Below are 25,018 nucleotides of genomic sequence, written 5' to 3'. Positions count from 1 at the left end.
GTAATCATTCACCTTTTCATTAACTTAACAAAATCAAAATTAAGTGGAAATAATGGGGTATTAATTTCCCACACACCCAAAATTTAATTTAGGAAATATGAACATACCAAAATTATCTACTCGTTATGCAAATTACATTTAACCCAAAATTATTCCAAATTCTAATTAGAATCCACTTAATTATTGAAATTTCTTAGCCAATTTTCCAATAGATATAAGTATACATGGAGATGATTCACGAAAACTAAATGTGACTATGATTATGACTTTCACATAGGGTAAATGCATTTAATCCATTTTCTTACATTAACAACTAATGTGATACTGACAAGTAATGGGCCGTTTGATATTATGTTTTAAATATATGTTATTTGGAATTTTGAAATTGTGTCTGTTTGACCCATTATATTGAAATAGCCCAATCATGTTGGAATATTACAGTATACATTCACTGAAGATGTCTTCTTCTATACACTGTACTGTCTTATAATTTTTTTTTCTTCTCCTACACTATAGCCTTGCAAATTTTAGATGGCCAAAAGTTGTCTTGTTATGTTGATTTTTTTGTAATTTTTGAAGAATAAGAAAAAGATACATGACAAGATAATATGTCTTCTCATGCTTTTTTGTAATTTTGTGATTTTACATTATAAAATTCAAATTCATACCCACGCATACCTTAAGTTTATGATTTCAGTAATCAATTTCAAATATATTCTCGTTCCTCGCACCTATAATAACAAAGGTTAGGGACATGCAATTCAAGCACATTTTCATTCCGCACAAGCATCAATAAATAATTAAAATGTGTAGGGCATTTTATTATGAAATAAATAGATCATAGGGGTCCAAGCGTCAATTACAAAAAAATTAAAATTCTAAGGAAAAATTGTAATTTTAATCCCGTAACTTAATTAGTTGTAAATTTTGGTCCGATATATTATGTAATTCTTAATTTTTTATCCCATAAATTTAAAAGAGTCTCACTTGTGGTCCTCTTACAATCTTCCGATAGTTGTTTGGCGGAAAAATATATGGACGTTATTTAACACGCGATAGAAAGACTACGTGTTCAAACTTATGAGATGAAAAGTAAAATTCTACAATAATATGACAAAAAATGTATAAACACTAAAGTTACAGAATAAAATTGTTATTTTTTCAAAATCTAATAATAATTGGATCACAGACATTAATTTTTTAAAAAAAGATCTTATAACTCGTGCAAACTCAATAGAGATATTTTCTAAATATCCAGTAGTATCTGTTCAGTTGAATTAATTTTCTTAAGTCTAATAAACTCAAATATAATGAAATCAAATTTCAGTGGGGATTGTCATAAATGTTCATCATTAATTTTATCCTTAAAATGCAATAACTTGAAAGTTGGGGCACGTGGATGAAAATAATGAGGCTCCCATCTTTTGTGATTCAGATCTTTCTTGGGAAGTGAAAAAGAAAATAAAATAAAAGAAAGATGAGAGAGAGAAATAGGAATAGTCTGAGTTGAAAAAGATGGAGGAGAAATCTGACAAGGGAGACCACTAGGAATTGTGGCTTTCCTAAAAGGGTCATGTCCAAGAATTTTGCCACTGTCCACTTCCCAGACAAGGCACCTCCACCCCCCTCCCCGCCTTATCCTTTTATGGCAACTTGCTCGGCTTCCCATTATGGATAACCTATTTTACTATCTACGCCCCTTCCCCACCCCCACCTCCCACCTTTGACTCTCAAACTTGTTCATTAATCATTCCACCCATCATTCATTCTATCACAACTAATGTGCAGATGTTAGATAATTTGCAAGACACATTCCGAACGTCAATTTATGGCCATTCAACTTTCTTTACTAAGAATTTCATGTATGTGCCCATTCTAACCATGTTTATGTATATATGCTAAAAATAATTTTCTAATGCATATCATAAATAGATCAAAGTGTAACATTAAATCGGGAATTTGCATTTTTATCTTCTATTTTAGAGTTAGTATACTTTTTATTTAATTATTTATGGGATTCTCATTAATATAAATCTCATATTCAGCCTTCCTGAATAATGATCATGTACTTAGCACATGAAATAACTAAATACGAAAATTTTTTATAATTTATAGGACCATTATATAAAAAGTGCTATATTAGCCCATTAAATCAGACTCCGCATTCGAACAACAAATCTTTGATGCTCATTGCATTATCATGAGTTCCACTACTTTACAATATGATGATATCTTTGAAAGATTCCCTCTTGCCCATGGCATTATCATGAGTTCTGCTCCTTCGCTATATGATGTGATCTTAAGTTTGACTGAAAACCTCACGACATAGCAAAGCTCCTATATAGAATTCAGAATAATTTGAAGAAACTTATTTTACGGTCTAACATATCTATTATAAAAAATACGATTTGATATTTACAGTAATTTTTGCATTCTTAAACAACAATGCCAAATATACATCATATTTTCAGTGAATTAAACCTTCCAACTTCATATCCACGTCGCGTGATCAACCAAGAACTCACTCAAAAACAACCCAAACAAAGCGTTGAAGTCTGTATACAGCCAGGCATGCTGGCAAGTACCAAAACCTGCAACAAGCTAGCAATCTACGTACCACAAATCAACAACAAAGATGAAGTGGTGTTGCCCAATTTGGACATGTTCCAATTCATACAGATTCCATATATATGCATGATGATTAGGGATGAAGTGTGAAGGGGACAAGTGGAATAAATGTGAAGCTATGGGGAGAAGACAGGTGGAGGATGAGAGGCCATGCACCGCCCCATTGAGTGATGAGTGATGTGTTTGGAGATAAAGCAACAGGACTGGAATTGACAACCATACAATAATATACATTGATATTATAATTATTAGACAGAAGATAAGGCATATGTGATGGGGGATGATTCTCTTCTCCATGCTTCCAGGGCCACTTGCAATTTATGCCCCTCATCATCAATCCCTCTTTCCTCATTTGTCTTCGTTTCCTTTCAACCTGGAAATTGAACCAACCAATGTTAAGTCATTGTCCTGCCCAATACTAAAGTTGTTCCCACCATTTCATTAGTCACAATCATCCTGCTCTAAAATATCCACCCGCACAACTTCTTCTCATCCTACCACCTGCTTGCCTACAAATTCATTTCTATCTTTTCTTTGTTGTTGTTAGTTCCCTTTTTGTGCACAATTTTTCATGAAAATAACGATTTTTTAGTATTACTATAATAATAGGATCTTATTTTGATTCTCGATTTTCGTATTGCTTGACAGCTGTAACGTACTGCTGCGAAGATCGCACTCCTTTAACATCCATCGCAAAAATATTAATACTAATGTAAATATATGATATCTCACGATATGTGATGGATATGGGAGGTCAAAAGTTTTAAATACTCCGTTGCACACTGATGAGTTATGAACATTTCAAAGATGGATTAAAAGATGGAAAACAATTCCATCTTAAAATTACAAAAATAGAGATGATATTGTAGGTTTCGGAGATGGAAAAATTCATTTCTGATACCCTGTTTTCTTATAATGAAAAACATATATATATATAGCAAAATTGTTGCAAAATTCACAATAAATTTTTTTATCAAAGATGGTTGTAGAATTTCAAACTTTTCTACAACTTAACTTTTGTCCTTGCAAAATTTACCTCAAACATTGCAATAGCAACCCATGAGAGGATTAATGCTAAGGAAATTGTGTTATAAATTACGTTGCAAAAGTGCATTCTTTGTAGTCGTTACAATGAGTTCCAAATCCTGTAGACTTCCAAGAATCCAAACTATAATCACAGGACTTGTCTTCTATAAATTGCCCAAGAAAATGTCATATATATTTTTCTACAAAGCAAATTCTTGAAAAAGATCTATATCTGTAAGATGGTCCCATTCCTTGTAAGTATTTGATTGAATTCTTGTAATGATAACCTAAAATACAGCACGCACGGACAAAGAGGCCTGGTCCTGGTGTTGGTTCAAAACGTGAAGGGTTGTTAGGGATTTGGACAAATTAGGTCTGCCGTAGGCACAGGTAACATGGAATTGCATTGCTGGCTAAGGCATTAATTCTACCTGTAGTTGTTCAGTATTTAAGCCTTGTGGATCCCATTACCCGCCAGCCCCGAGTTTTGTTTCCATCAAAGATATATAGCCAAAAATAGCAATTTTCCAACATATTTTCGGAAAATGACTACAAATAATCTATTGGCAGCTGGGGTTTCAATTATAAATGCATAATTTTATTGATTTATAACAAGTTTAGCACTACATTGTAATCAGGTTTTAGCCAACGCGTGAAACAAAGTAGCAAGGACGTATTTTGTTCGACAAATTAAGATTGCCCCATGCCTGACTTATATATGAATTAATTTGTGATGGGATGAAAAGTTATCTTATTGTTTGAGTTAATATCATCAGTACGTATAAGATACATAAGAATGTGTATAAATATGATTATAATATTTAATCATATATATCATAGGACATTACAATATATATAAGAAAAATAATAATATTATTGAGAAAATTAATTAAACTCAAGTGACAAGAAAAGTTGTCATTGACTATATAGTGACAAGAGTTTAGTTCTGTGCATAATTATTTTATTAGGAACAAAAGAATTGTAAATAAAGTTGTTATTGTAGGTAATTAGTGATATACGCATAAGGACAATTTAACTTATGTGTGAATATAAGCATATATACCGTCACTAACTTGTTAATGACTATGCACTAAAATTATTATTACCTACATTGTTAATGGCTATGAACTAAAACTCATGGTAAATAACTGTGATTTTAAGTCATGACAAATGTTCATACTCGCAGAAATTATGGTTAATAACTGTTGCTTAGTAGTGATCAATAATGATTTACTACGGCTATTTATATTTTAACAATAATAATTAGCTATGGTTAAATATTATATTTCTTCTAATGCCATTTTTATGTCACTAATTAAGCTTAAATGCATTTTTAATATTTCTACTATAGTATTTTGGTCTTATATCTTTTTAATTTTAGTTATTTTAGTCCTTTTTTCACCGGAGTTTACTATTCTCTTCGGAAAAATGCATGTGCCTCTCACATAATATTTTAACAATTTGGGGCTTTTAATTTGTCCATATCAGTCCGTTTCTACTATAGTTTGTCCTTTAACATTCTACAATAGCATTTTGGTCCTATATCTTTTAATTTTTATTCATCCTTCTCATTGGCGGAGGTGAACTTCAAAGAATAAACGGATTAAAATCATGAAAAATAAAAAGATGTAGGACCAAAATACTACCCTGTAAAGTAGTTAAAGACCATATCTTAAATATAAAAAAAAAAGTAGTTAAAGGACGAAAATATCAAATGAAGTTATAAAGGCGAAAAACTATATTTAATCCCATTAATTATCAACAGTAATAACTTGAACACAACGTGTTACTATAGATTAAATCATTGAAATTATGTATTAATTATGACCAGAAAAATAATATCCGTCACTAAACATATATCACCAGTGACATGCATTATCCATTTAATATTTTTTTACTAATGAACAATATCTCGATGTTTTTCACGGATCATATGCAACCAATAATCAGGAAAAATAATTATCCCCCCCAAAAAGAGAGAAGATTATAAAACTTAATAATTGAACTGGTGGAATATTTGGTGTTAGGCATATAGAGGTGAGTTGTGGTGAATTACAAGCTTCCAGCTGCACAAAGAAATCGATTCTTGCCTGCACCAAAATACTTGTAAGGATCTTATTCTGCTGCTGCGAATTTTAAACTTTTTCTCTTGCATTTGCATTTGCATTTGCAGATTCATAAATATTATAATAATATTTGTCGCGTGCGCCCACAAATCTAAGTCTCTTAAAGCTGGAATTCTTATCCCTTTTTGCTCTCTCCCTTTAATCGATCACCAAATTCTGTCCCTCACATAATTAGTAGGTAAATCATGTTTAGTGAATTTTCTAAGGCTAATAAAAGCCAAATGCAGCTTAATTTTAATCTGGAGATGATTGGAGCAAAGAATTGTGGGCGGGGGATGATGCGAACAAATTAATTAAAGAAACAGCAGCTGCAGCAAGCGCAGTATATAGTTTTGTGGTCTATAAATAGAGGGGTATTGGAGGAGACCTCAAATTGTACAACAACAACCTCAAATTGTACAACAACAGCAACCTCAAATCTCCTCTTCGATAGTTTTGTGCAGTTGATGTTAGGGTGGGGTGGGGTGGTGTTGGTGATGAGTTGACAGAAGATAGAGAGCACTGAGATGATGAGAATACAGAAACATGGACTATTACTACTGTATCTCAATCTTTGTGCTCTCTATTCTTCTGTCATCACCTTCTTGCCCTTCACCCTATTCTCATTCACTCACTCACTTCCCTTCGAATTCTCATTTCAGTATCCAAATCACATTCTCTTACAGCCTCCCACCCGCCGGCTGGCCGGCCTCATTCTGTTGGGGCTTGCGATTTGGTGGAAAGAGAAGTATTTTGTTAGTTAATATTGTGTGTGTGTGTGTGTGTGTTGTGGGTTGGAGTTGGGGGAGTGTTGTTGACAGAAGATAGAGAGCACAGATGATGAAGTGCATCAAACTCATTAGCATCTCACTCCTTTGTGCTCTCTATTCTTCTGTCATCACCTTCAAAACCCCTCTTCCAACATTTTATAATGCTTACTTTGTTGTTGTACATATATATCATTTCAGACTAACTACATCTTCATATTCCCAACTACTTATGTTTTCTTACATCGATGTATAGGCATGAGAAAGGCATTCCGGATTGATCTAGTCCGAGGTATGTTGTTTCCAGGATGTCTAGATCCGGTGTTAATCCAGGTTGTTTTAAACTTTAATCTATATATATCTCATGATTTTCTACCATTGTGTTGAGCTTCTTAATCCCCTGGGCTGAATGGTGATCAGTTCAAGAAATGGTGAGATGTATCAGGTTATAGCTTTGACGGATCAGGTCCTGGAAATTAAATGGTAAGTACACTGTGGGCATGGCAACTGGGATTTGCCCTAAGCAATTAGGGCTCTGGGTTCCTATTGGATTCACCTACTAAAAAGGTAAAATTTTCAAGTTTATTATTATCTCCTTTTCTCGATTACTTCGATCTTTCTACTGCAAAATATAAATTGCATCTTCTATTTTATTAAATATATATATACACACACATGGTACTTATGAATGTATAAAATTTATGTTATTTATATATAAGAAAATATTTTTTAAATACATGATATATATATTAATTAGTGGAACAATTTCCCTTGCATATATGAAAACAATTAACAAAGTTTAATTTGAACTATACATATATATATATGGGAGCTATAATATATTTGCTGTTCAGAATTTGACTTATTTAAATTTATCATATGGGATTGCACTAGATGTACTATATATGTATGTAGAAATACCATTAAAGAAGAAAAGAGAAGATTAGCGATAAAAAAATATTAAGTGATAATTTTAGTTTTATATATATTAGAAACAAGAATTTTTATTGTGTGGTCACAATAATGAAGTACATGGTTTTAATTGTGATTATTATTTTGTAAGAGTTGTTATTAGCAAAGATTTAATGATAAATAATTATGTATAAAATAATTATTAAAGATAATTAATTACACATATACAATGTCGACGGTCATTATGTTTTCTAGTGATTATAGATATGTCATTAATTTCTTAATGAAGATATTATATATATTCATAATTTTTATCACTAATACTTATACAGTGACATTAAAATATAAATTTTTGTCACTTAATATATATCTTTAGGACTTAAATATATTTTTGAACCTGTAATTTTGGTACTTTGGCATCTTTATCTTTTATCTTTTTAGGGTTACAAAATAGTCCTGTAACTCTTTAATTTCGTGAATTTGGTATTTTCGATGTTGAATTTTGCAAAAATTGTCGGAATAATTAATGTGTCTTTTGCAATTTTGATAGTTTTATCCTTTATCTTTCTAACTGTTGTAAAAGAGTCTTGTAACTTTTTGACATTTCCCAATATCCCCGCCAAAAAAGTATCTTGCTTTCATTGCTCAAGAAATACATTATGGGTGAATACGTACTTTTAAAGTGTATTAGCAAGCGAGATCAGAACTTTTGTCTTTCCTATATTAAATTTTGCAAAAGTTGTTAAAATAAATCATGTGTGTCACACGTAATTCATTTAAATTGTGACTTTTTTTTCGATTGGTTCACTTTTGCCAACATGGACAAAGAAAATTTTAACTTTGGTAAAATCCGGCAATTGAAGGACCAAAATTAAGAAATATAAAAAAGGTTACAGGACTCTTTTGCAATTCCAGAAAGATAAAAGATAAAATATCAAAGCGTCAAAATCACATTATCATAAATATACTTAAGCCATATTTTTAGTGACAATTTTTAGTGAAAAATGCAATCTTAAACATGTAACTTAGGGGGTGGCAATTTTGTCTTACATGAATTGATATTTTTCGTCCGGTTACTTAAAAAATTTCTACAGTTCTAGTCAATTTCTGTCCAATTTGACATGTAGCATGCACATGACCCAATTAAATTGCACTTTTGGCTCTATAATTTAGAAAATTGACATTACTAATCCTACACGAATAGGTTTACAAGATTGCTATTGCAATTTATCCCAATTTTAAAATTGTTACTAATTAATTATATTTTATTACAGTGAAATTATTCTGTTAAATTATAATTATTCTGTGAATTCAAATCATGGTTCTGCGCTATTCAACCCAGCATCTCGTAAATCTTTATTGGCAGAGAATTTGGATATAGATAAACTAGAATTAAGGTTGAAGGATTAATTCCTATATATAATGAAAGGTGGAATTTTTGTTTTTTCTGACAGTATATTTGCGAACATCAGGAAAAGTAGTATCTTGAGAGTGGATGGAGTATTTTTCTTTTAATTTGGGGAATCATTTTTGTTATTTGTAATTTCAGCAGCAGTAAATCAGAATACTATAACACTTGTTTTAATTTCTCTCATCTGCCTCATCACTATATATAATATCCTCTTCAAAAACTAATATAAATACTTCATATATATTTATATATTATAGTATCTGTGATCGATGATGTATATATATGACATGATTTAATTCCCATTATTTTGCAATATTTCTATCAAATTATTTGTCTAAATTTTAATATTGAAGGGTTTTCGATGAGCACCAACGACTTTAACTAGGTGTATCGATCTTTGCATGACAATGAAATTTCATTTTATGTATCTAGCGAGACAGTACCCTGGTCCAATTATTTTATAAGATCCTAATCTTGCACCGTATTAATTAATTTAAGCTACATTTGGATTCATCAATTTCAAATTTTTAGTACAAATTAGTTTATCTTGGATCAATTTTAAATTTGAATTATATTTTGTTAAATTGTTATGAATTTCAAATTTTGGTAACACAGACTAATCATTTTAAATTTTAAATTTATCAATGCAAATTTGACTTTATTCTTATGCACATCAAATATTTATGATTTTCTAATGTTAAGAATTTTTTTTCTGCAATGATATGAATGAAAGAGACTGAACCCTAAATCTACCGTCGCTTTTTTGCCTTATATAAATCCAGGAATGTTGGAAGAATTTAGATACTAGAAAGAAAATTCAATTTTGGTCATTTTTTAATTAATTTGATTGTATAACTTACTTACAATCTAATTTAAATTATAATTTTAATTTTATAAATTAATTTATACAGGATCAAAAATATCGACCCTTAATGTACACGACTAAAATATTGTATTTTTTTTCATAAATTCTATGTTCACAATAATGCCTTTGTCGTTTTTGAATGAAAATTACTAATATTAATAAAAGTGAATATGCTAATATATATATATATATATATATCCCATTTTATAGTTAAATTTTACATATTAGATATATCTCATAATATAAATATGTGAGCATTAATTAACTTGACTATATATATCGTATGGACAACATACTACTATATAGACAATTCCACCTCTTGGATCTTAAGGCTGATCTTAACATTTTACATGTTGTGCTCGTATCAAGAACTGTGACTTCAACTCACAAACAAAACATTACGCTGCGATCAAACATCTAATGACACTTAATTTTAAATTTAAGTTTGATATGGCTTGTGACTCGATCGATAGTTTTTTACACAAGTTATTGTTTCCTCTGATTTTATATGAGCCCTACGGTTTTATTCTAAAAAGACGCCTCGTTGGGGAGTCAAAGATCTTATAAATTACTCAAGGTCTTTGTCTACAAACCAATATAAAATATTTGGCTACATCAAAGTTAAATAAATGTTTTTTTTTTTAAAATACAATTTGCCTATTTCTCTTAAATTATTTTAAAATAAACTATATATTGTAAATTGACGAGAAAGTATTTATTGCAGCTTAATGAGTTTTTTTTTTTTTTTTGGCTTTTTAAAATTAACTATATTTTATGTAATATTTCACTTCAATAATGACTAAAATGTACATATTCATTACGATGGTTAGATAATTTATAAATAAGCTGCTAACACACGAACGTGTTTATACACTAAATACTTTCCTATAACATTTTTTTAAGTTATAATTATTACTTTCAAATGAACCCAACTTTTATATTTTTAAACTAAGACAACCCTAGTTTTGTTTTGTTAGAGTAGCAAAATAATCCTAATTAACTTTTTGTTTACTGGATTTTTTTCTTTTTCTTAAAAAAAGTATACTGATTATAATTATTTCAATCGAATATCGATATCTAATAAAAATTATTACAATAATCATATTTTTATGCATAAACCTTTAAAATTATGAGACCTCAATTTCGCTAGCTCGTTGCCTAACATATCAACTTATTTTTCAAAAGGTATTTATTCTTGTTATCCAATTCTCCAGCACACCTTTTTCTTTTTTGATTTTCCCAACGTGGAACTTTTACATGCTATCACCTTCAAAGACGAACACGTTTCATCCAAACAACTAATCCACGACATGTATGTATGTCCTGCCTCTAGAAATATCCCTTCTGTCCGTAATCTCAAAATGTAAATCCCTTTTCTCATCCACACCGAATTAATCCCTCAAGAAATATGGCATTCATGAGAGATACACCCTCACCACCACCTCCACCTCCTCCGCCGTCGGATCCTTTTGCGCCACTCGCGCCACCACCACTAACCCCACCCATGTTCACTCCCGAACCACCACCTCCACCTACACCTCCGCCACCTAACTATTACGCCTCTCCGCCACCACCTCCTCCTCCAACTCCTGTCATCTTACCACCTGGGCCGCCGCCATACACCGTACTTCCTGGACTTCCAGGCCCTCCACCACTAGTGTATACAAATCTTCCTGGACCACCACCGCCGCCGCCACCCTACTACGGTCCACCACCGCCACGACCACCCTACTATGATCCATCACCGCCTCAGTAGTGGCTCGCATACTTGATGCTGGTTTGTCTCCACTTTAATTAGTCAATGATCAGTCAGTTCAGAATAGAATAATTAGAACTTTCTTGTGCCTGCCATATTTTTCGTTTTTGAGAAACCTTGTCTTATTTTAGAAAATTTCACTTGAAATTAGATTTCGTCGAATTTGAGGCAGTTATGATGTATATAATTACGAAAATAATTATACTCCTTATGTTAATTAGTTCAATTAATTTAAATAAATTAAATTTGATTTAAATAATAAAAATTTGCGATCATCACATTTACGTCTCCTCAGCTATTGCCTTTTTATACAAGTTATTTCTACTTTTTAAAAAATTATAAAAATAACCCTTGATTTAAAATCTAAAATGTCCATACCGATTAAGTTAATTTTTAAGGATAAAAATACTTTTAGGAGTGTTTGTGTAATTATCAAAAGATAAAAGGGATTTAAATATATTTATGAAAATAAGTAATATAATTTTTATTATTATTTATCCTAATTTTTAATTTATATGTAATTATATTATTTTTTGTATTTTTAATAATTAAAATATTTAATTATTTAATTAATATATAAATTATTGTTCAGTAAAATTATTAAAATTAAAAATAATTTATGTATTTTATATAACTTGTATTAGAATTAATAGAATAAATATGTTATTTATTAAAAAAAATTTAATAAAATAGGGGTTAGGGCGAGCATGGTGGTGTGCTTGGGGAAGAAGAGGTATTTTTCTTAAAAGAAATAATTTAATAATTTAAAATATTTTTTTAATAATTAATTACTTTATTTTATTAATTTTAGTTAGATTTATATATATTATATAACTTATTTTTAATTTTTATTTTAGTAAAACTTAGTTATAAATAAAAAATAGAGAATAATTAATTTTTTAATTTCAATAATTTCAAATAATTTGTATAAGTGTAATAGCTTTTTAATTTAAACTTATAATCTACTAACTCATCTTATTTATATGTCAATTGAATAATTTAATATTTTAATTATTAAAAGGTCCAATGTTATATAGAAATTTAATAAAAAAAAATTAATAAAATATTAAAGATTGATATATATAATAAAAAATATATAGGATCATATTATTTATCTTTATAAATATTACTTTGACATCTTTCTACTTTTTTTATAATTACAGAGACACTTAAGACTACTTTTTTGATAATTACAGAGACACCCTTAAGGGATTTTCTCTTCTTGAAAAAATTATTTTAAAGATTGATTTAGTCAATAAGCGTATTTTTGGATTTTAAATGCTGTTAAGGGTGGCTTACATGAAAAGACAATAGATGAAGGGGTGTAAAATTATCCCTAAAATTTTTGTTGGTTGTATGCGATTATTGTGTACCCCTTGTTGGTTCTGGAGTTTGGTTTTAATTACTTGACTTATTAATTCTTTTTGCGTAATTTGATTATTTATTACTAAATTTCAGTTTTAAGATTAATAATCTTTAGATTTCTTTTAAAATAGTAATAATTTCATTTCACTCTCTAAAATTTAATTAAATTACATTTAATTTCCTCCCAAAGATATATGTCCGTCCGTCTGGAAAAAATCATATATATTTAAGTTGTTTCCGAAGATGTCTATTCACTAAATTCAAACAGCAGTGGTGAAATTCCCATTAGATTCTTGTCTTAAAATTGAAGAAAATAATTATGTGAAATCCTAAATTCATTGAATTGATGCCAGAATTCAGATCCCCTCGCGCTCTTAATCTCCTCCTAAATTGGAGGTACAAATTAGAGAGAAATGCTTTACATGCAAAATGTTGACATTGTCAACTTTTTCCATCGTCAGGAGTTATTTCCTCCTCAAAAATTCTCTGTCGGGCCATTGCTGCCTGTAATTGTTCACCAAGTGTATGTCAGTGTCAGCAAAACCCTGGAAATGTGGACAAAGTTTTACAAGTAGAAGGGAATGCAGATGGCGACCTGTTTTTTCCAATTCATGGAACATGTCACGAACGATAACAATGCAGATTGAGCAATAGATCCCATGTTTAGTCCAAACCAAAGACCTTTTCCTCGTAGACGAAGAACGAAGCCTAGAACAACTGCTGTCGGAAGCCCAACAAGGTAAAAAGCTCCTAAGTTCACGTACGCCCCGAGGTGCTGCCATCCGCTCCCTCTAGCCACTCCTGAGCCCAAACAGAAACTACTGTAAGTTCTGGAGAGCTCGGTTGACATTTAATTTTCTAAGATGGGTTTGAGTAAAATGATAAAAGGAAAAGACTAGAAACTCTTCGGACATCGAGAAAATTATGTAATATTGTAAGAACTTTTACGTGTTTATTTAGGCGTGATCATTGTTCAAAATGACGTTATACTTGGTCTAAGCAGTATGATACTAATAAGTGAATGTACGTCAATATTATTAATGTGAATGATTTAAATGGGATGTTAATATTAATATCCTAGTACCCCATCTACCAAGCTAGTAGGAGACATCTCTTATTTTATATCTCCTATACAAATCTTTCATACTAGCTTGAGTGTTAGAACATTATTATCTTGGTTAGAGATGCCAAGGGAAGAATTTCATGGACCCACATTCGTCCTACCAAATCAGAGCATACCAAGTTGGACCTACTAAATCTTGTTTAAAATTTAAAAAATAAAAATGATACAATCATAACTTTAAAAAGATCTTGCTTAAATTTTAAAAATAGAGATGATGCCATCGTAACTTTAAATTTGAAAGTTATATAATTAAAAGACTAAATTAATCTCTCAAAATTTCTACGCTCATATTTTAGCCTTTAAAATCCTAGACTTTAAAAAAAATTAAAACTCTCGAAATATATGCTACAATTATATACAATTGACTTGTAAAGGTATTACTTTTATGCCTAAGTACAAAGTAATGTATACGTATATGTATAAATACTAGAAGTACTGAATTCGGGTTGCGTACGTTCGGATTGGAATACGAATCAATCTCCAACACTTGATACTATAGTGAAGGGAAAAACAGCAAGGAAATGAGTAGAATAGACGAGGGGGTTACAGGACCAAACCTGAAAGCACGGCTTGGATGCAGTCCATTGTGAGCAAGAGACAAACAAATGGAGTCATTTCCCCAAGGTGATCCGCAACTTCTTTCTCATTGCTGAACGCATATCCCAGCAAGTTACGGCAGCGAAGGAGAATCGTGCAAGCGACAATCGCCTCAGCAACTGAAAGAACATTTGCCGCCCATACCGATGCTCGAGCTCTGACAGAGCGGCCTGCCCCAAGTTCATTCGAAACTCTAGTGCTGCAAATGGTCGGCATGTTACTTTTAGAACAATCAAATGTTGAATGACTATTTTTTTAAAAGTTTAATTTATGTAGAAAAAGATATCTAATATCTCTAATGTAAAGTTCCCAAGCTGACCTTGCAGCAGCACCAATGGAATACGGTATGAAGTAGTGCAATGCAGCAACCAAGAGGCTGCATCGAAAGATTACACATGAAATCATTGCAATCTATTCTTCAATCACTATTCATTAACTCAAAAATATACGTTAAGGTAAACGTACCACACTGAAAGCACGGAGGTCTCGAGCTGGGGATTGGGCAGAAGCCCAGATAGGAGTACTACTATTTCACACGACCACCATTCAAGACTGTCGTAATCAATTGCCACCGTTCAAAGATATTAGAAACTACAAGTAAGGCACCTATCAACTTTCTGAAAATTAGAAGAAGACGAATGAAATTACCAAACCATGACAGCTGAAGGGATAGCTAAGCGAGAAAACTCCCTCATGCCAGATAAAATGTCTTTAGAGGATGGAGTATCAGTCTTCTTGCAGGTTGAAGAGTATTTCACATATGCAAGAATCAACAACACATTGAACCAATAAGACAAACCAATAGTAAACGCTGCTCCAGCAGTTCCTAGTTCCAGCTTGAACACTAAAGCCCAGCAAACAGGTACATGGAAAAGCAGAGCTGCCACTGAGCTCCAAAGCATCGGAAGGATCAAACTCTGAGTCTGCAAGTACCGAACCAGGGACTGAAGAATAGCATAAGGAAACAATGCAGGGATCAGCCAAACTGCGTATCTGCCAGCTTCAACAGAAATCGAAGGATCTTGGCCCATAAATATCAGCAGTTTGTCCATGAACATCCACAGCAGAGATATCGGCAGACAGACCAGAAGAAGACATATGATCGACGCGTAGGAGTAGACTCCTAGCTTTTGATATTGCTTTGCTCCGAACGCTTGCCCGCATAAGGTTTCCAGTGCACCGGCCATCCCAAACTGTTTGAAAATTTAGCATAGATTACAAGGAACTTGAAATCTCAAACTCTTCATTCATAGATAAATAGCTGTGTGATATCTCGATTTTATTTCTTAAAACTCAAAAGGAACAAGAAAGAGACCGAGCATTACAAGAATACTGAGACCAGTTACGTTGGCAAGAGAGGTGGCGACGGCGGCGCCGGAGAGTGCTAGTTCACCGAGGTGCCCCACCATCATCATCGACACTACCCGCGAAAGGATCTGCGATACGGTGACCACCACCATCGGCGCCGCTATGTAACTCACATTCTTCAGCTCTTCCACAAACACCTCCCATGTCGACACCGAAATCTTCTCGCGGCCGTGCAGCAGCGCCTCCTCCATCCTTCGACTCTTGCTGATGAACGACGGTGGTATAGAAAGGACCGACAGGAATTTGGTATATATAGACTATAGTTTAGTATATTGCAGTTTTGACAATTGTATATAATTACTCCTTCCTGAAATAGAATGAAAAATTTAATTTGTATGGGCGAATGATGATGGGATGAGGAGGACAGACACATTAATGTTCGTAGCTGTGTTAATATATATCCAGAATGTATTTTTTATTTTATATTTTATTTCATTATATATAAAAATTAATAATATTATATATTTTAAAGATTATTTTACATGCAACGAGTATATATATTAAATAAAATAAAAAAATATTATAAAAGGAAAAAATGTCAAACTGTATGATTGAATTATTCAAAACTTCGGATCCGATTTGAATAATTTTAAATAAAAGTTGGAAAAATATAAAATTTTAGTGTATTTTTGTATTATTAGCCTAATTACAATTAATAATAGTAATTGAGAATCAATAGAAAATATGTATTATTAGTGTAGTTGATCTGATGTTAAGAAAAATTAGTTTCATTTTAATAAATATAGTCTTATCTTAAGACTTGTCTAGAAAAGAAACAATTAATTCGGGCCAAGTAAAGTAATTCATTTAAAAAAATTTCAATAGTAAAGAAAATTAAAATACTAGTATTTCTTCGTTGGTTTTACAAAATATATAACTCATTATAGTGGTACAAAATATTGAAAGGTATGTACAATTGGTATCTTAAAATTTAACGTGGTTGTGTCACAAACTATTAATGTCGCATAAACTGCTGTTTGTAATTGAGAAAGGGTTATATATATATATAAATTTAAAAATTGATGCGGTTGTATCACTAACCGCCGTTTGTAAATGTAAATGGTCTTTTTTTTTATATTAGTTTAGATAAATAAAAAAATACATATTTTTTATACATGTGTTAAATATTATTTTATATAAATATATATATAATATACAAAAAAATATTTAAAAAATTAAAAGAGCCAGATTTGGAGTGGATTCGTGTCTAAACCACTAAAACTCAAGACCAACCCCGAAATTCAATTAAGACTTCAAAAGCCCCCTGATGGGGATGTGTTAAAATTCATATCTAACCCAAACTCGTTCTCATCTCCACTCAACTTCTTCATCTCTTCAATGACAAAAAATATGCTTATGAGGCCATAAACTATTTATAGGAGTACTTATATATTATATACCAATATGTCCTTATTACCACATGCCAAGACGTGCTTTCGGAACCGTAAACTTCTTACTACTTGCACATTACACACTAACGCAATCTTATAACCACGGGCCTAATCAGGAACTTTAAACTACTTAAAATATTTATAAATTTATCGACCTTCGTAGCCTCAAACTCACAATTATCTAATTAAAAGAATTCGTATTTACCAATCGAGCCAATAATTATTGTCCCTACTCCACTACAGCTAGAAATGTAGTTTGGTGACTGAAACTGAAGGGAATTTGAATATTTTGTGATTGGAAGATGTTTGTCATTATTACAAGAGCAGCACATTCTGTTGGCAGAGCTGATGCTGAGTGGCTCCTCGTCAATTCTTTCCTTTTCTAATTGTCATTATTCAACCAGATATGTTCTTTCATCACTCTTCTTTTATTAATCACCAAAATAACAATATGGTTTCCCAAAACAGGAAAGCACATCTTGGATTGCATTTAGGACCTTCCATATTTTTATTTATTTATAGGTAAATCACAATAAACTTTCTTAAAATTTAATAAAATTATAAATATCTTTTTATTATTTAAAAAATTATTAGTATTCCGTCCTAATTTTAATAGTTGTCCAGTAAATAGTTTCCATTAGGTTTTCATCTATTTTTTGACACACTGACCAAAATATCCTTCTAAAGTACAAATTATAATTTTATTTATTCTTAAAAAAAATTGTGAAAGGTTTTGTATAATTTTTGAATTTTTTCATCATTCTTGTCCGATTTTTCTATATTACTTTAATTTTTTTAAAAGAAAATTTACAATAAGGGCAAAATTGACAATTCCAAACCTACATTCAATAATTATATAATTTCATCAAATATTAGCAAGTATTAATAATTTTTCAAACAATAGACGGATATTTATAATTATATAAAATATTTAAAAGAGCTCATTGTAATTTATTCTTAATTATATTAAACTTATTTTAGAATACCCTACTCTTTTTAATTTTCTAAAAGTTCTGATATGACTGAAAGCAGAATCAGGGGATTAATGCCTATAATCTAAGCACAAAACGCTCAGTTCTAAAATTTCTCTCCTTTTTTTTTAAATTTTTTAAGAGTAAATTATAGCCACTTTTTATGAGATTTTACATAATTATAAATACCTTCCTAGTTTTAATGTTTGTTTGACAACAAACTCATCACATTAGCCTCCATTAAGTTTCTATCCATTTTTTGTGATGAACGGATCGAAATATTTTTTTAATGTGAATTAAAATTTCACATATTTTTTTAATTTTCTAAAATATTTATGTGGATTAATATGTCCTATGATTTATTTATTTCGCCTACCATTGAATATTTTTACATTTTCCAAATGTCTTATTCTAAAAATCAGCTTAAAGTAGTAATATTCACCTCACTATCTAAGAGCTGCATAATTATTTTTTAATAACGGATATTTATAATTTTTCAAATAATAAGATAATATCATAATTATATCATATATCTGTAATTTATTTATTTATTTATTTAAACAAACACATCCAACAATTTAGCGGGAGTAGGTGAACCACATGGCTAAAATATTTTATTAAACTGACACGATTTGATCCAGATCGTTGCATAAAAGAACAGAAGATGAGTTCAGTTTATATAAGATGGAGGAATTCTTTAGTACAAATTGCAGTAAGATGCATAGATTGTCTTACCATCACTACAAATATGAAGCAGATGCGTCAACTAAACCATTTTTTGTCAATTTTCATGAATGATTCGGAGACAATGACATGCAACAAAATTTAATTCACAAGATTGGAATATTCACTTGTTCCTTACATTAATTGCTTTAAACATTTAAATATGTTGTAAATAATTTAACCTAAAGGAAAAAACAAGACAATAATTGTCACTTGCTCGTTACTAGTGACAAGAATTGTAACTAAAGTACCAAAACAAAAAAAAAAAGAACATTTAAATCGGGGTTTTCGGGTCCTGAATTCTATCAATTAGCTTGATTTTCAGCTGGAGATTTCTCTGCAAAAATTCTTTCCCTTGCCTCCCTTGCCTGTAGAACACAAACAGTGAAAGCGAGACATCATTAGGCTTAAAAGTTGCATTTGGATTGATAAATATGGATTTCAAATCATTCGAATCTAAATTTGAGATATGTTGTGCAGAGTATTAATGGATTTTATGGTTTTCCGATGTAGAGTTTGTGTATACTTCCCTCAAATGCAAATTCAGATTCATTCATTCGAAAGTAACCTAAGGAGAAATTCTCAATGTGACTGAGTACAACTTTGCAACAACTTCATACGAAACATTTTTAAACTTGAAAACGACTCCTCATTCCTTCCAGGAGAAAATTTTCCCAAGAATCAAAGCATTTTACCTGTTTCTCCCAGTTTGTGAGACCTGTTATGAGAGAGAGTGAGAGAGATTGCACTGTTGCTCCTGCCACTAGTCCACTCCAAAGGCCCTCTCCTTTTAGGTGAAGAACAAATCCCAGTAGCAAGGCGACTGGTATACCCACCAGATAATAAGCCCCGAGATTCACATAAGCCCCTATGTGCTGCCATCCGCTACCTCTAGCTACCCCTGAGATAAAAAAGATTGAATGATTGAAGAAGCAAGGATATAAATTTACTCATTGCATCGACAACTTCGGTTATGCTAATTCCAAGTCAACCTCAAATCATGTAGATTGATCACCTGATAGGACAGCTTGTAAGCTATCCATGATGATGGAGATGCAAAGAAAAGGAACCATTTCTTGCACATGATTGACTACTTCCTTCTCGTCACTGAATGCATATCCCATTATACTACGGCAAATATAAATAGTGATGCTGGCAATCAGAAATTCGGCAACTGACAGAACCAGAACTGAGCAGAGAGCAAGTCTAGCGGCTTGGGGTTTCCCTGCTCCTAGTTCATTTGAGACCAGGGTGCTAGAAAGGCAATTACAAGTTACCGTTAATTTATAGTATATATTACGATTATGATAATAATATGTGATCCTAAGGTACAAAAGTTGGTAGGAAGAATGTCATCAGAGATGATCAAGAACAGACCTTGCAGCGGCACCAAAAGAATAAGGTATGTGATAGTGCAATGAAGTGATTGTTAAGCTGCACACACGGAAAAAGTAGACGCTTATGAACAAACATACTATGAAATGGTATATAGCTAAATAGAAGCACCAAAAATAAGATACCATATAGAAAGAACGGATGTCTCTAATTGTGGATTTGGCAACACTCCTGAAAGCAATATCACAAGCTCAAACGACCACCACTCCAGACTGTGATCAATAGCGATGGGAGAATGTCAGACATAAAGGACATAAATTATACTGAAAAGCTGAAATAGGAGTTTTCTTCTAATCAGAAAAGTTCAAAAGGAAGAGTAAAAACTACCAGACCATGACAGCTGAGGGGATAGCGAATTGAAAGAACTCCCTCATAATCACAAAAACATCTTTCGAGAATGACGAACGGGTTTTCTTACAGTTTGTTGAGTACCTCACATAAAGCACGAGCAAAATGACATTAACCCAATAAGATATCCCTATGGACAGAGCTGCTCCAGCATTTCCAAGATTCAACTTAAATATAAAAGCCCAACAGAGAGCTAACTGGAAGCACAGAGACACTAATGAGCTCCAAAGCATTGGAATGATCACACTCTGAGTCTGCAAGTACCGAACCAGAGACTGAAGAATAGCGTAAGGAAACAATGTGGGAATGAGCCAAATCGCAAACTTCCCCGCTTCAGCCGAGATTAAAGGATCTTGGCCAAAGAATATTAGCAACTTCTCTGTGTAGATCCACAGAAGAGAAACTGGTATGCACACCAGAAACAGACATAAAATAGCCCCATAAGTGAAAGTTCCAACTCTCAGATACTGCCCAGCTCCATATGCCTGTCCGCACAGAGTTTCCAAAGCACTAGCCATCCCAAACTGCTCCATGGAATTAACACTTCATTAGCTAAGAAGAACTTTATTACCATGAGTGTTGAAAGCATGATTCGCTTTGCATCATAATACAGTTACTCTATAAGAACAGCTACTCGATCAAACTCTTTATTTTCAATGATACAAACACACATCTGAAGCAAGACTCAGATTTTGGTGATTAGAAATTAACAAGGCACAGTGCCATTCTTGATGGCAACTACTCATGATATCTCAGAAGTAGTACACAAACATGGGAAAAGGCAAATAAACTCCCTAAGATGAAGAAATAGAGCAAAACAAAGTAGTCCCAACCCGACCCCTTAATAGGGATTTGGAATAAAAGAGAGAAAAGATTACCAGCACGCTGAATCCCGTCACATTGCAAAGAGAGGTGGCGATAGAAGCACTTGACAGAGAGAGTTCATCCAAATGCCCCAACATAAAGATGGGCGAAGTCCGCAAAAGGTACTGCGATATCGTCACCACTATCATCGGCAACGCGATGAAATTGACCCGATTCAACTCCCTTGAAATCGTGCCCCATCTCCTAAACCCGGATTCGCTGTCCCTGTTCGACCCCGTAAGTAAAGGCACTTCCGCCTCCATTTCCCGGGCCCAAAACCAGGAAAAACTACGACTGAATTTCTTGGATTTCTTTTTACAGGATCAAAACATGAAGGCACGAGGGCTGACTGCCGCGTCTGGCGGCTAAACGTACGAAAGAATCTGGACTGCCCATCAGTTGATCATTATCTATGATATATGCATGGTCCTGATGGTGAATTTTTTAATGGCATTGGATTTGTCCTTGAATAGACGAAGATAGATTGACGTGCACGCATTTTCGAGCGAAAAGAAAAGGAGCGGAGCGGCGAAGAGGACAGAGCAGACCAGCTATGAGGAAGATCACGGAGTCGACCAGGTGTCGAGTCTGTACCGGTGCGTGCATGCCGGTAATAAGGGTTTTCTTTTTTTTTTTTGGGGGTAAATTATGAATATTTTTTTATTATTTAAAAATTTATAAACATTTTTATTAAATAAAAATAATTGTATAGTCCTTGAACAGTAACTGGTGTTATTATTTTATTCTTGCTATATTATTTTAAAAATAGAATAAAATATTTTAGAAAATAAAAAAATTAAGAATGTGTAAAATAAATAATTAATAGAATATTAATCCATAAAATATTTTTAAAAATTTATAAAAATTATAAAAGTTAATTTATTAATCTAAAATAATATTTTGAACAATTTTAACATAAAATTGGATGCAAACTGAAAGAAAGTTAATGGAATGGGTTCATTGTTGGATGAACGTTAAAATTAGGGAATATTTATAATTTCTCAAACAACAAAAAAGTATTTGTAATTATGACAACCTCACGAGGAGATGATTGTAATTTACCTTTCTTTTTTATAGAAAATTTTAACTCGGTTTAGTTGAACTTGAAGTTGAACCAATTATATAGCAAGTATAATAGTTATAGTATAAGTGGTACAGTTTAGGAAAAGTGGTCAATCACATAACTATGAATAACCTCTTATTATTTAAAAAATTATCAATATTCTTTTTGTATTTGATGAAACTATATAATCTTTAGATAGAGGTCTAGAATTGTCAACTTTACTCTTTCATTATTTTTTTCTTTCTTAAAAAAAATAAAGAAATTATATTAAAATAAATAAGTGGGATGATATGGACAAAAAAATAAAAAAAAATTTATCCACTTAGTCCATAATTTTTTTTATTTTTTTAAATTAAGTAAATTAATAATTTATAGTTTATAAGTGCATTTAGGTTAATTCACCATAGAAGTTGGATTGAAACATAATGGAGACTAACAAATTGGGCTAATTGTTTGAACAACCATTAAAATCAGAAGGGTATTGCTAATTTTCAAAACAATGAACCGGTATTTATGAAGGATAATTACACTCCCCTTCCCTGAGGTTTGGTGCAATTTCACGAAGCCCCCTATAGCTTGAAAAATTACATCTAATACCCTTAGGGTTTACTTACGCCTAATAGATAGGTCTCTCTATTAATAAAAATTTATTGAATTTGTTAATGTTAACAAAAAAGTTGAATGAAAATTGATATTTACTTTCGATTAACTTATTACTGCACTACCCCGGTGAAGATATATACCTCATCACATGCATTAACATGTGAAGATGAATAAGGGTAATTTGATCATAATTTGACCTGCAATAGATCTGTAATAAGTCAATTAGGGGTAAATATAAATTTCTATCCCATTTTTTTTATTAATATCAATAAACTTATTGAATTTGACTAATTGCGGCACTTATTTGTTAGAAAGAATCAAATATCGGGAGTATTAAATGTAATTTCCAATAAAATTATTGAATATATTTGAATTCTTTTAGATTTGAACAATAATATATTGGACACGTTTTGATTAAATTACAATAGCAGAACTTTAGACTTACTATTGGGTGGAAATTAAAGCAACAAGAATGGATCAAAGATTAAATAATGGTACAGTCATTGTATATATACTTTAATGAATTAAAATAATATGAATATATACGAAAAGTATAATATAAACAATTTCGTATTATTACCTAAAACATAAAATAGGTTCATATCTTTGACATTAATAACCGCTGATCCTTCCTCAGTCTGAACAGTACGGGAAGGTGGAGACTTTGACTTTGTGTGAGTTCTGTGAATTTGGGCCCTTGATATAATAATAATTTGCCATTAAAAAGAAATTATGGAAATTGAAATTGCAATTTGTTTTATTATAATTACTTGTATTGATTTATAATTAAATCAACATATGATTTAATTTATTAAAATATTAATATAATATATAATTACTGCTTCATTAATTATTCCCCTAAATTAAAAAAATCTTCACTTATATATCCCCTTTTTTGAGTTTGAGATAATTTTTCAAATTAAATATAAATGAAGAAAAATACCATTGACTATTAATAATATCATATATTTATTTTAATCCCATCTATGATTTATATCAATGAATTTGATTTCAATTTTTTTTTGCTTACACTATTAATAAATCAATATCGAATTAGTATAAAATTAATTAAGTACAAAATGATTCTTTGATGTTTGAAGTACAAATATTTTCATTTAAATTCTCGACTCGTATTGATAAGATCAATGTTAGTAATTTGTTTTTCAGTCGTAACTTTATATCATCTCTTAAGTTAATCTTAGGCCCGACATGTTAGACCTGTCAATGAGTGAGCAATACTTAGAACTAGGACTATTATGATAGTTTTTACCTAGACACGTACCTAATATTTTTACATTAAACCCATACTCAGACCCTCACCTATTGAAAATTGAAATACTTTTTTTAGGTATAGGTAGAGCCCATACCTCAAATATTCGTGGGTATGGATATCGATACGTGTAAAATTTTAATACACTAAAATATATTTTTATTCATTAATTTAAAATTATTAAATTTGTATAATTTTACTAAATCAATACGACTATTTAATACATTTAAATTTAAAATAATTATTTTGTACTTAATCAATGCATACTAATTCAGTATTAGTTTATTAACAACATAGGTGAATAAAATTTAAAGTCAAATTGATTGATATATTTTACTATAGAGGCATTAAAGTGAATATATTATTAATAGTTAAGAGTATTTTTGTCTATTTATATTTAATTTAAAGGATTATCTCAAACTCAAAAATATGGAGTAAGTGAAGATTTTGTTTTTTAATTTAAGGGG

General features: G+C 31.3%; 2 protein-coding genes across 4 annotated transcripts; both read right to left on the bottom strand.

The window, feature by feature from the left end:
* Nucleotides 12,989–16,207, bottom strand: LOC105177916 (protein DETOXIFICATION 14-like). The gene is made up of 7 exons (XM_020698974.1): nt 15,881–16,207; nt 15,204–15,748; nt 15,021–15,107; nt 14,875–14,931; nt 14,516–14,754; nt 13,431–13,636; nt 12,989–13,339 (listed from the first exon to the last, which is right to left on the bottom strand). The coding sequence occupies exons 1-7, from the start codon at nt 16,112–16,114 to the stop codon at nt 13,277–13,279; spliced, it is 1,431 nt and encodes a 476-aa protein (XP_020554633.1). The 5' UTR covers nt 16,115–16,207; the 3' UTR covers nt 12,989–13,276.
* On the bottom strand, nt 19,100–22,128 carry LOC105177915 (protein DETOXIFICATION 14-like). 3 transcript variants are annotated; one of them, XM_011101214.2, is made up of 7 exons: nt 21,630–22,128; nt 20,731–21,275; nt 20,529–20,615; nt 20,386–20,442; nt 20,024–20,136; nt 19,704–19,909; nt 19,100–19,376 (listed from the first exon to the last, which is right to left on the bottom strand). In XM_011101214.2, the coding sequence occupies exons 1-7, from the start codon at nt 21,876–21,878 to the stop codon at nt 19,314–19,316; spliced, it is 1,320 nt and encodes a 439-aa protein (XP_011099516.1). In that variant the 5' UTR covers nt 21,879–22,128; the 3' UTR covers nt 19,100–19,313. The 3 variants fall into 3 exon arrangements, with proteins under 3 accessions (XP_011099516.1, XP_011099514.1, XP_011099515.1); XM_011101212.2 differs by having other exon boundaries at nt 20,024–20,262; nt 21,630–22,122; XM_011101213.2 differs by having other exon boundaries at nt 20,024–20,262; nt 20,836–21,275; nt 21,630–22,121.

The sequence above is a fragment of the Sesamum indicum genome, linkage group LG15 (assembly GCF_000512975.1).
Source record: "Sesamum indicum cultivar Zhongzhi No. 13 linkage group LG15, S_indicum_v1.0, whole genome shotgun sequence".
Taxonomy (NCBI): Eukaryota; Viridiplantae; Streptophyta; class Magnoliopsida; order Lamiales; family Pedaliaceae; genus Sesamum; species Sesamum indicum.
The sequence above is the reverse complement of the archived record's forward strand: the minus strand, read 5'-3'. Positions and strand labels throughout refer to the sequence as shown.

Coding starts and splice junctions, on each gene's coding strand:
- LOC105177915 (XM_011101212.2), bottom strand. CDS start 21,878: ATGGAGGCGGAAGTGCCTTTACTTACGGGGTCGAACAGGGACAGCGAA. Junction 21,276..21,629: donor TGACGGGATTCAGCGTGCTG/GTAATCTTTTCT, acceptor TCCATGGAGCAG/TTTGGGATGGCTAGTGCTTT. Junction 19,377..19,703: donor TCACAAACTGGGAGAAACAG/GTAAAATGCTTT, acceptor TGTGTTCTACAG/GCAAGGGAGGCAAGGGAAAG.
- LOC105177916 (XM_020698974.1), bottom strand. CDS start 16,114: ATGGAGGAGGCGCTGCTGCACGGCCGCGAGAAGATTTCGGTGTCGACA. Junction 14,932..15,020: donor ACCTCCGTGCTTTCAGTGTG/GTACGTTTACCT, acceptor CTTTCGATGCAG/CCTCTTGGTTGCTGCATTGC. Junction 14,755..14,874: donor TCCATTGGTGCTGCTGCAAG/GTCAGCTTGGGA, acceptor GACCATTTGCAG/CACTAGAGTTTCGAATGAAC.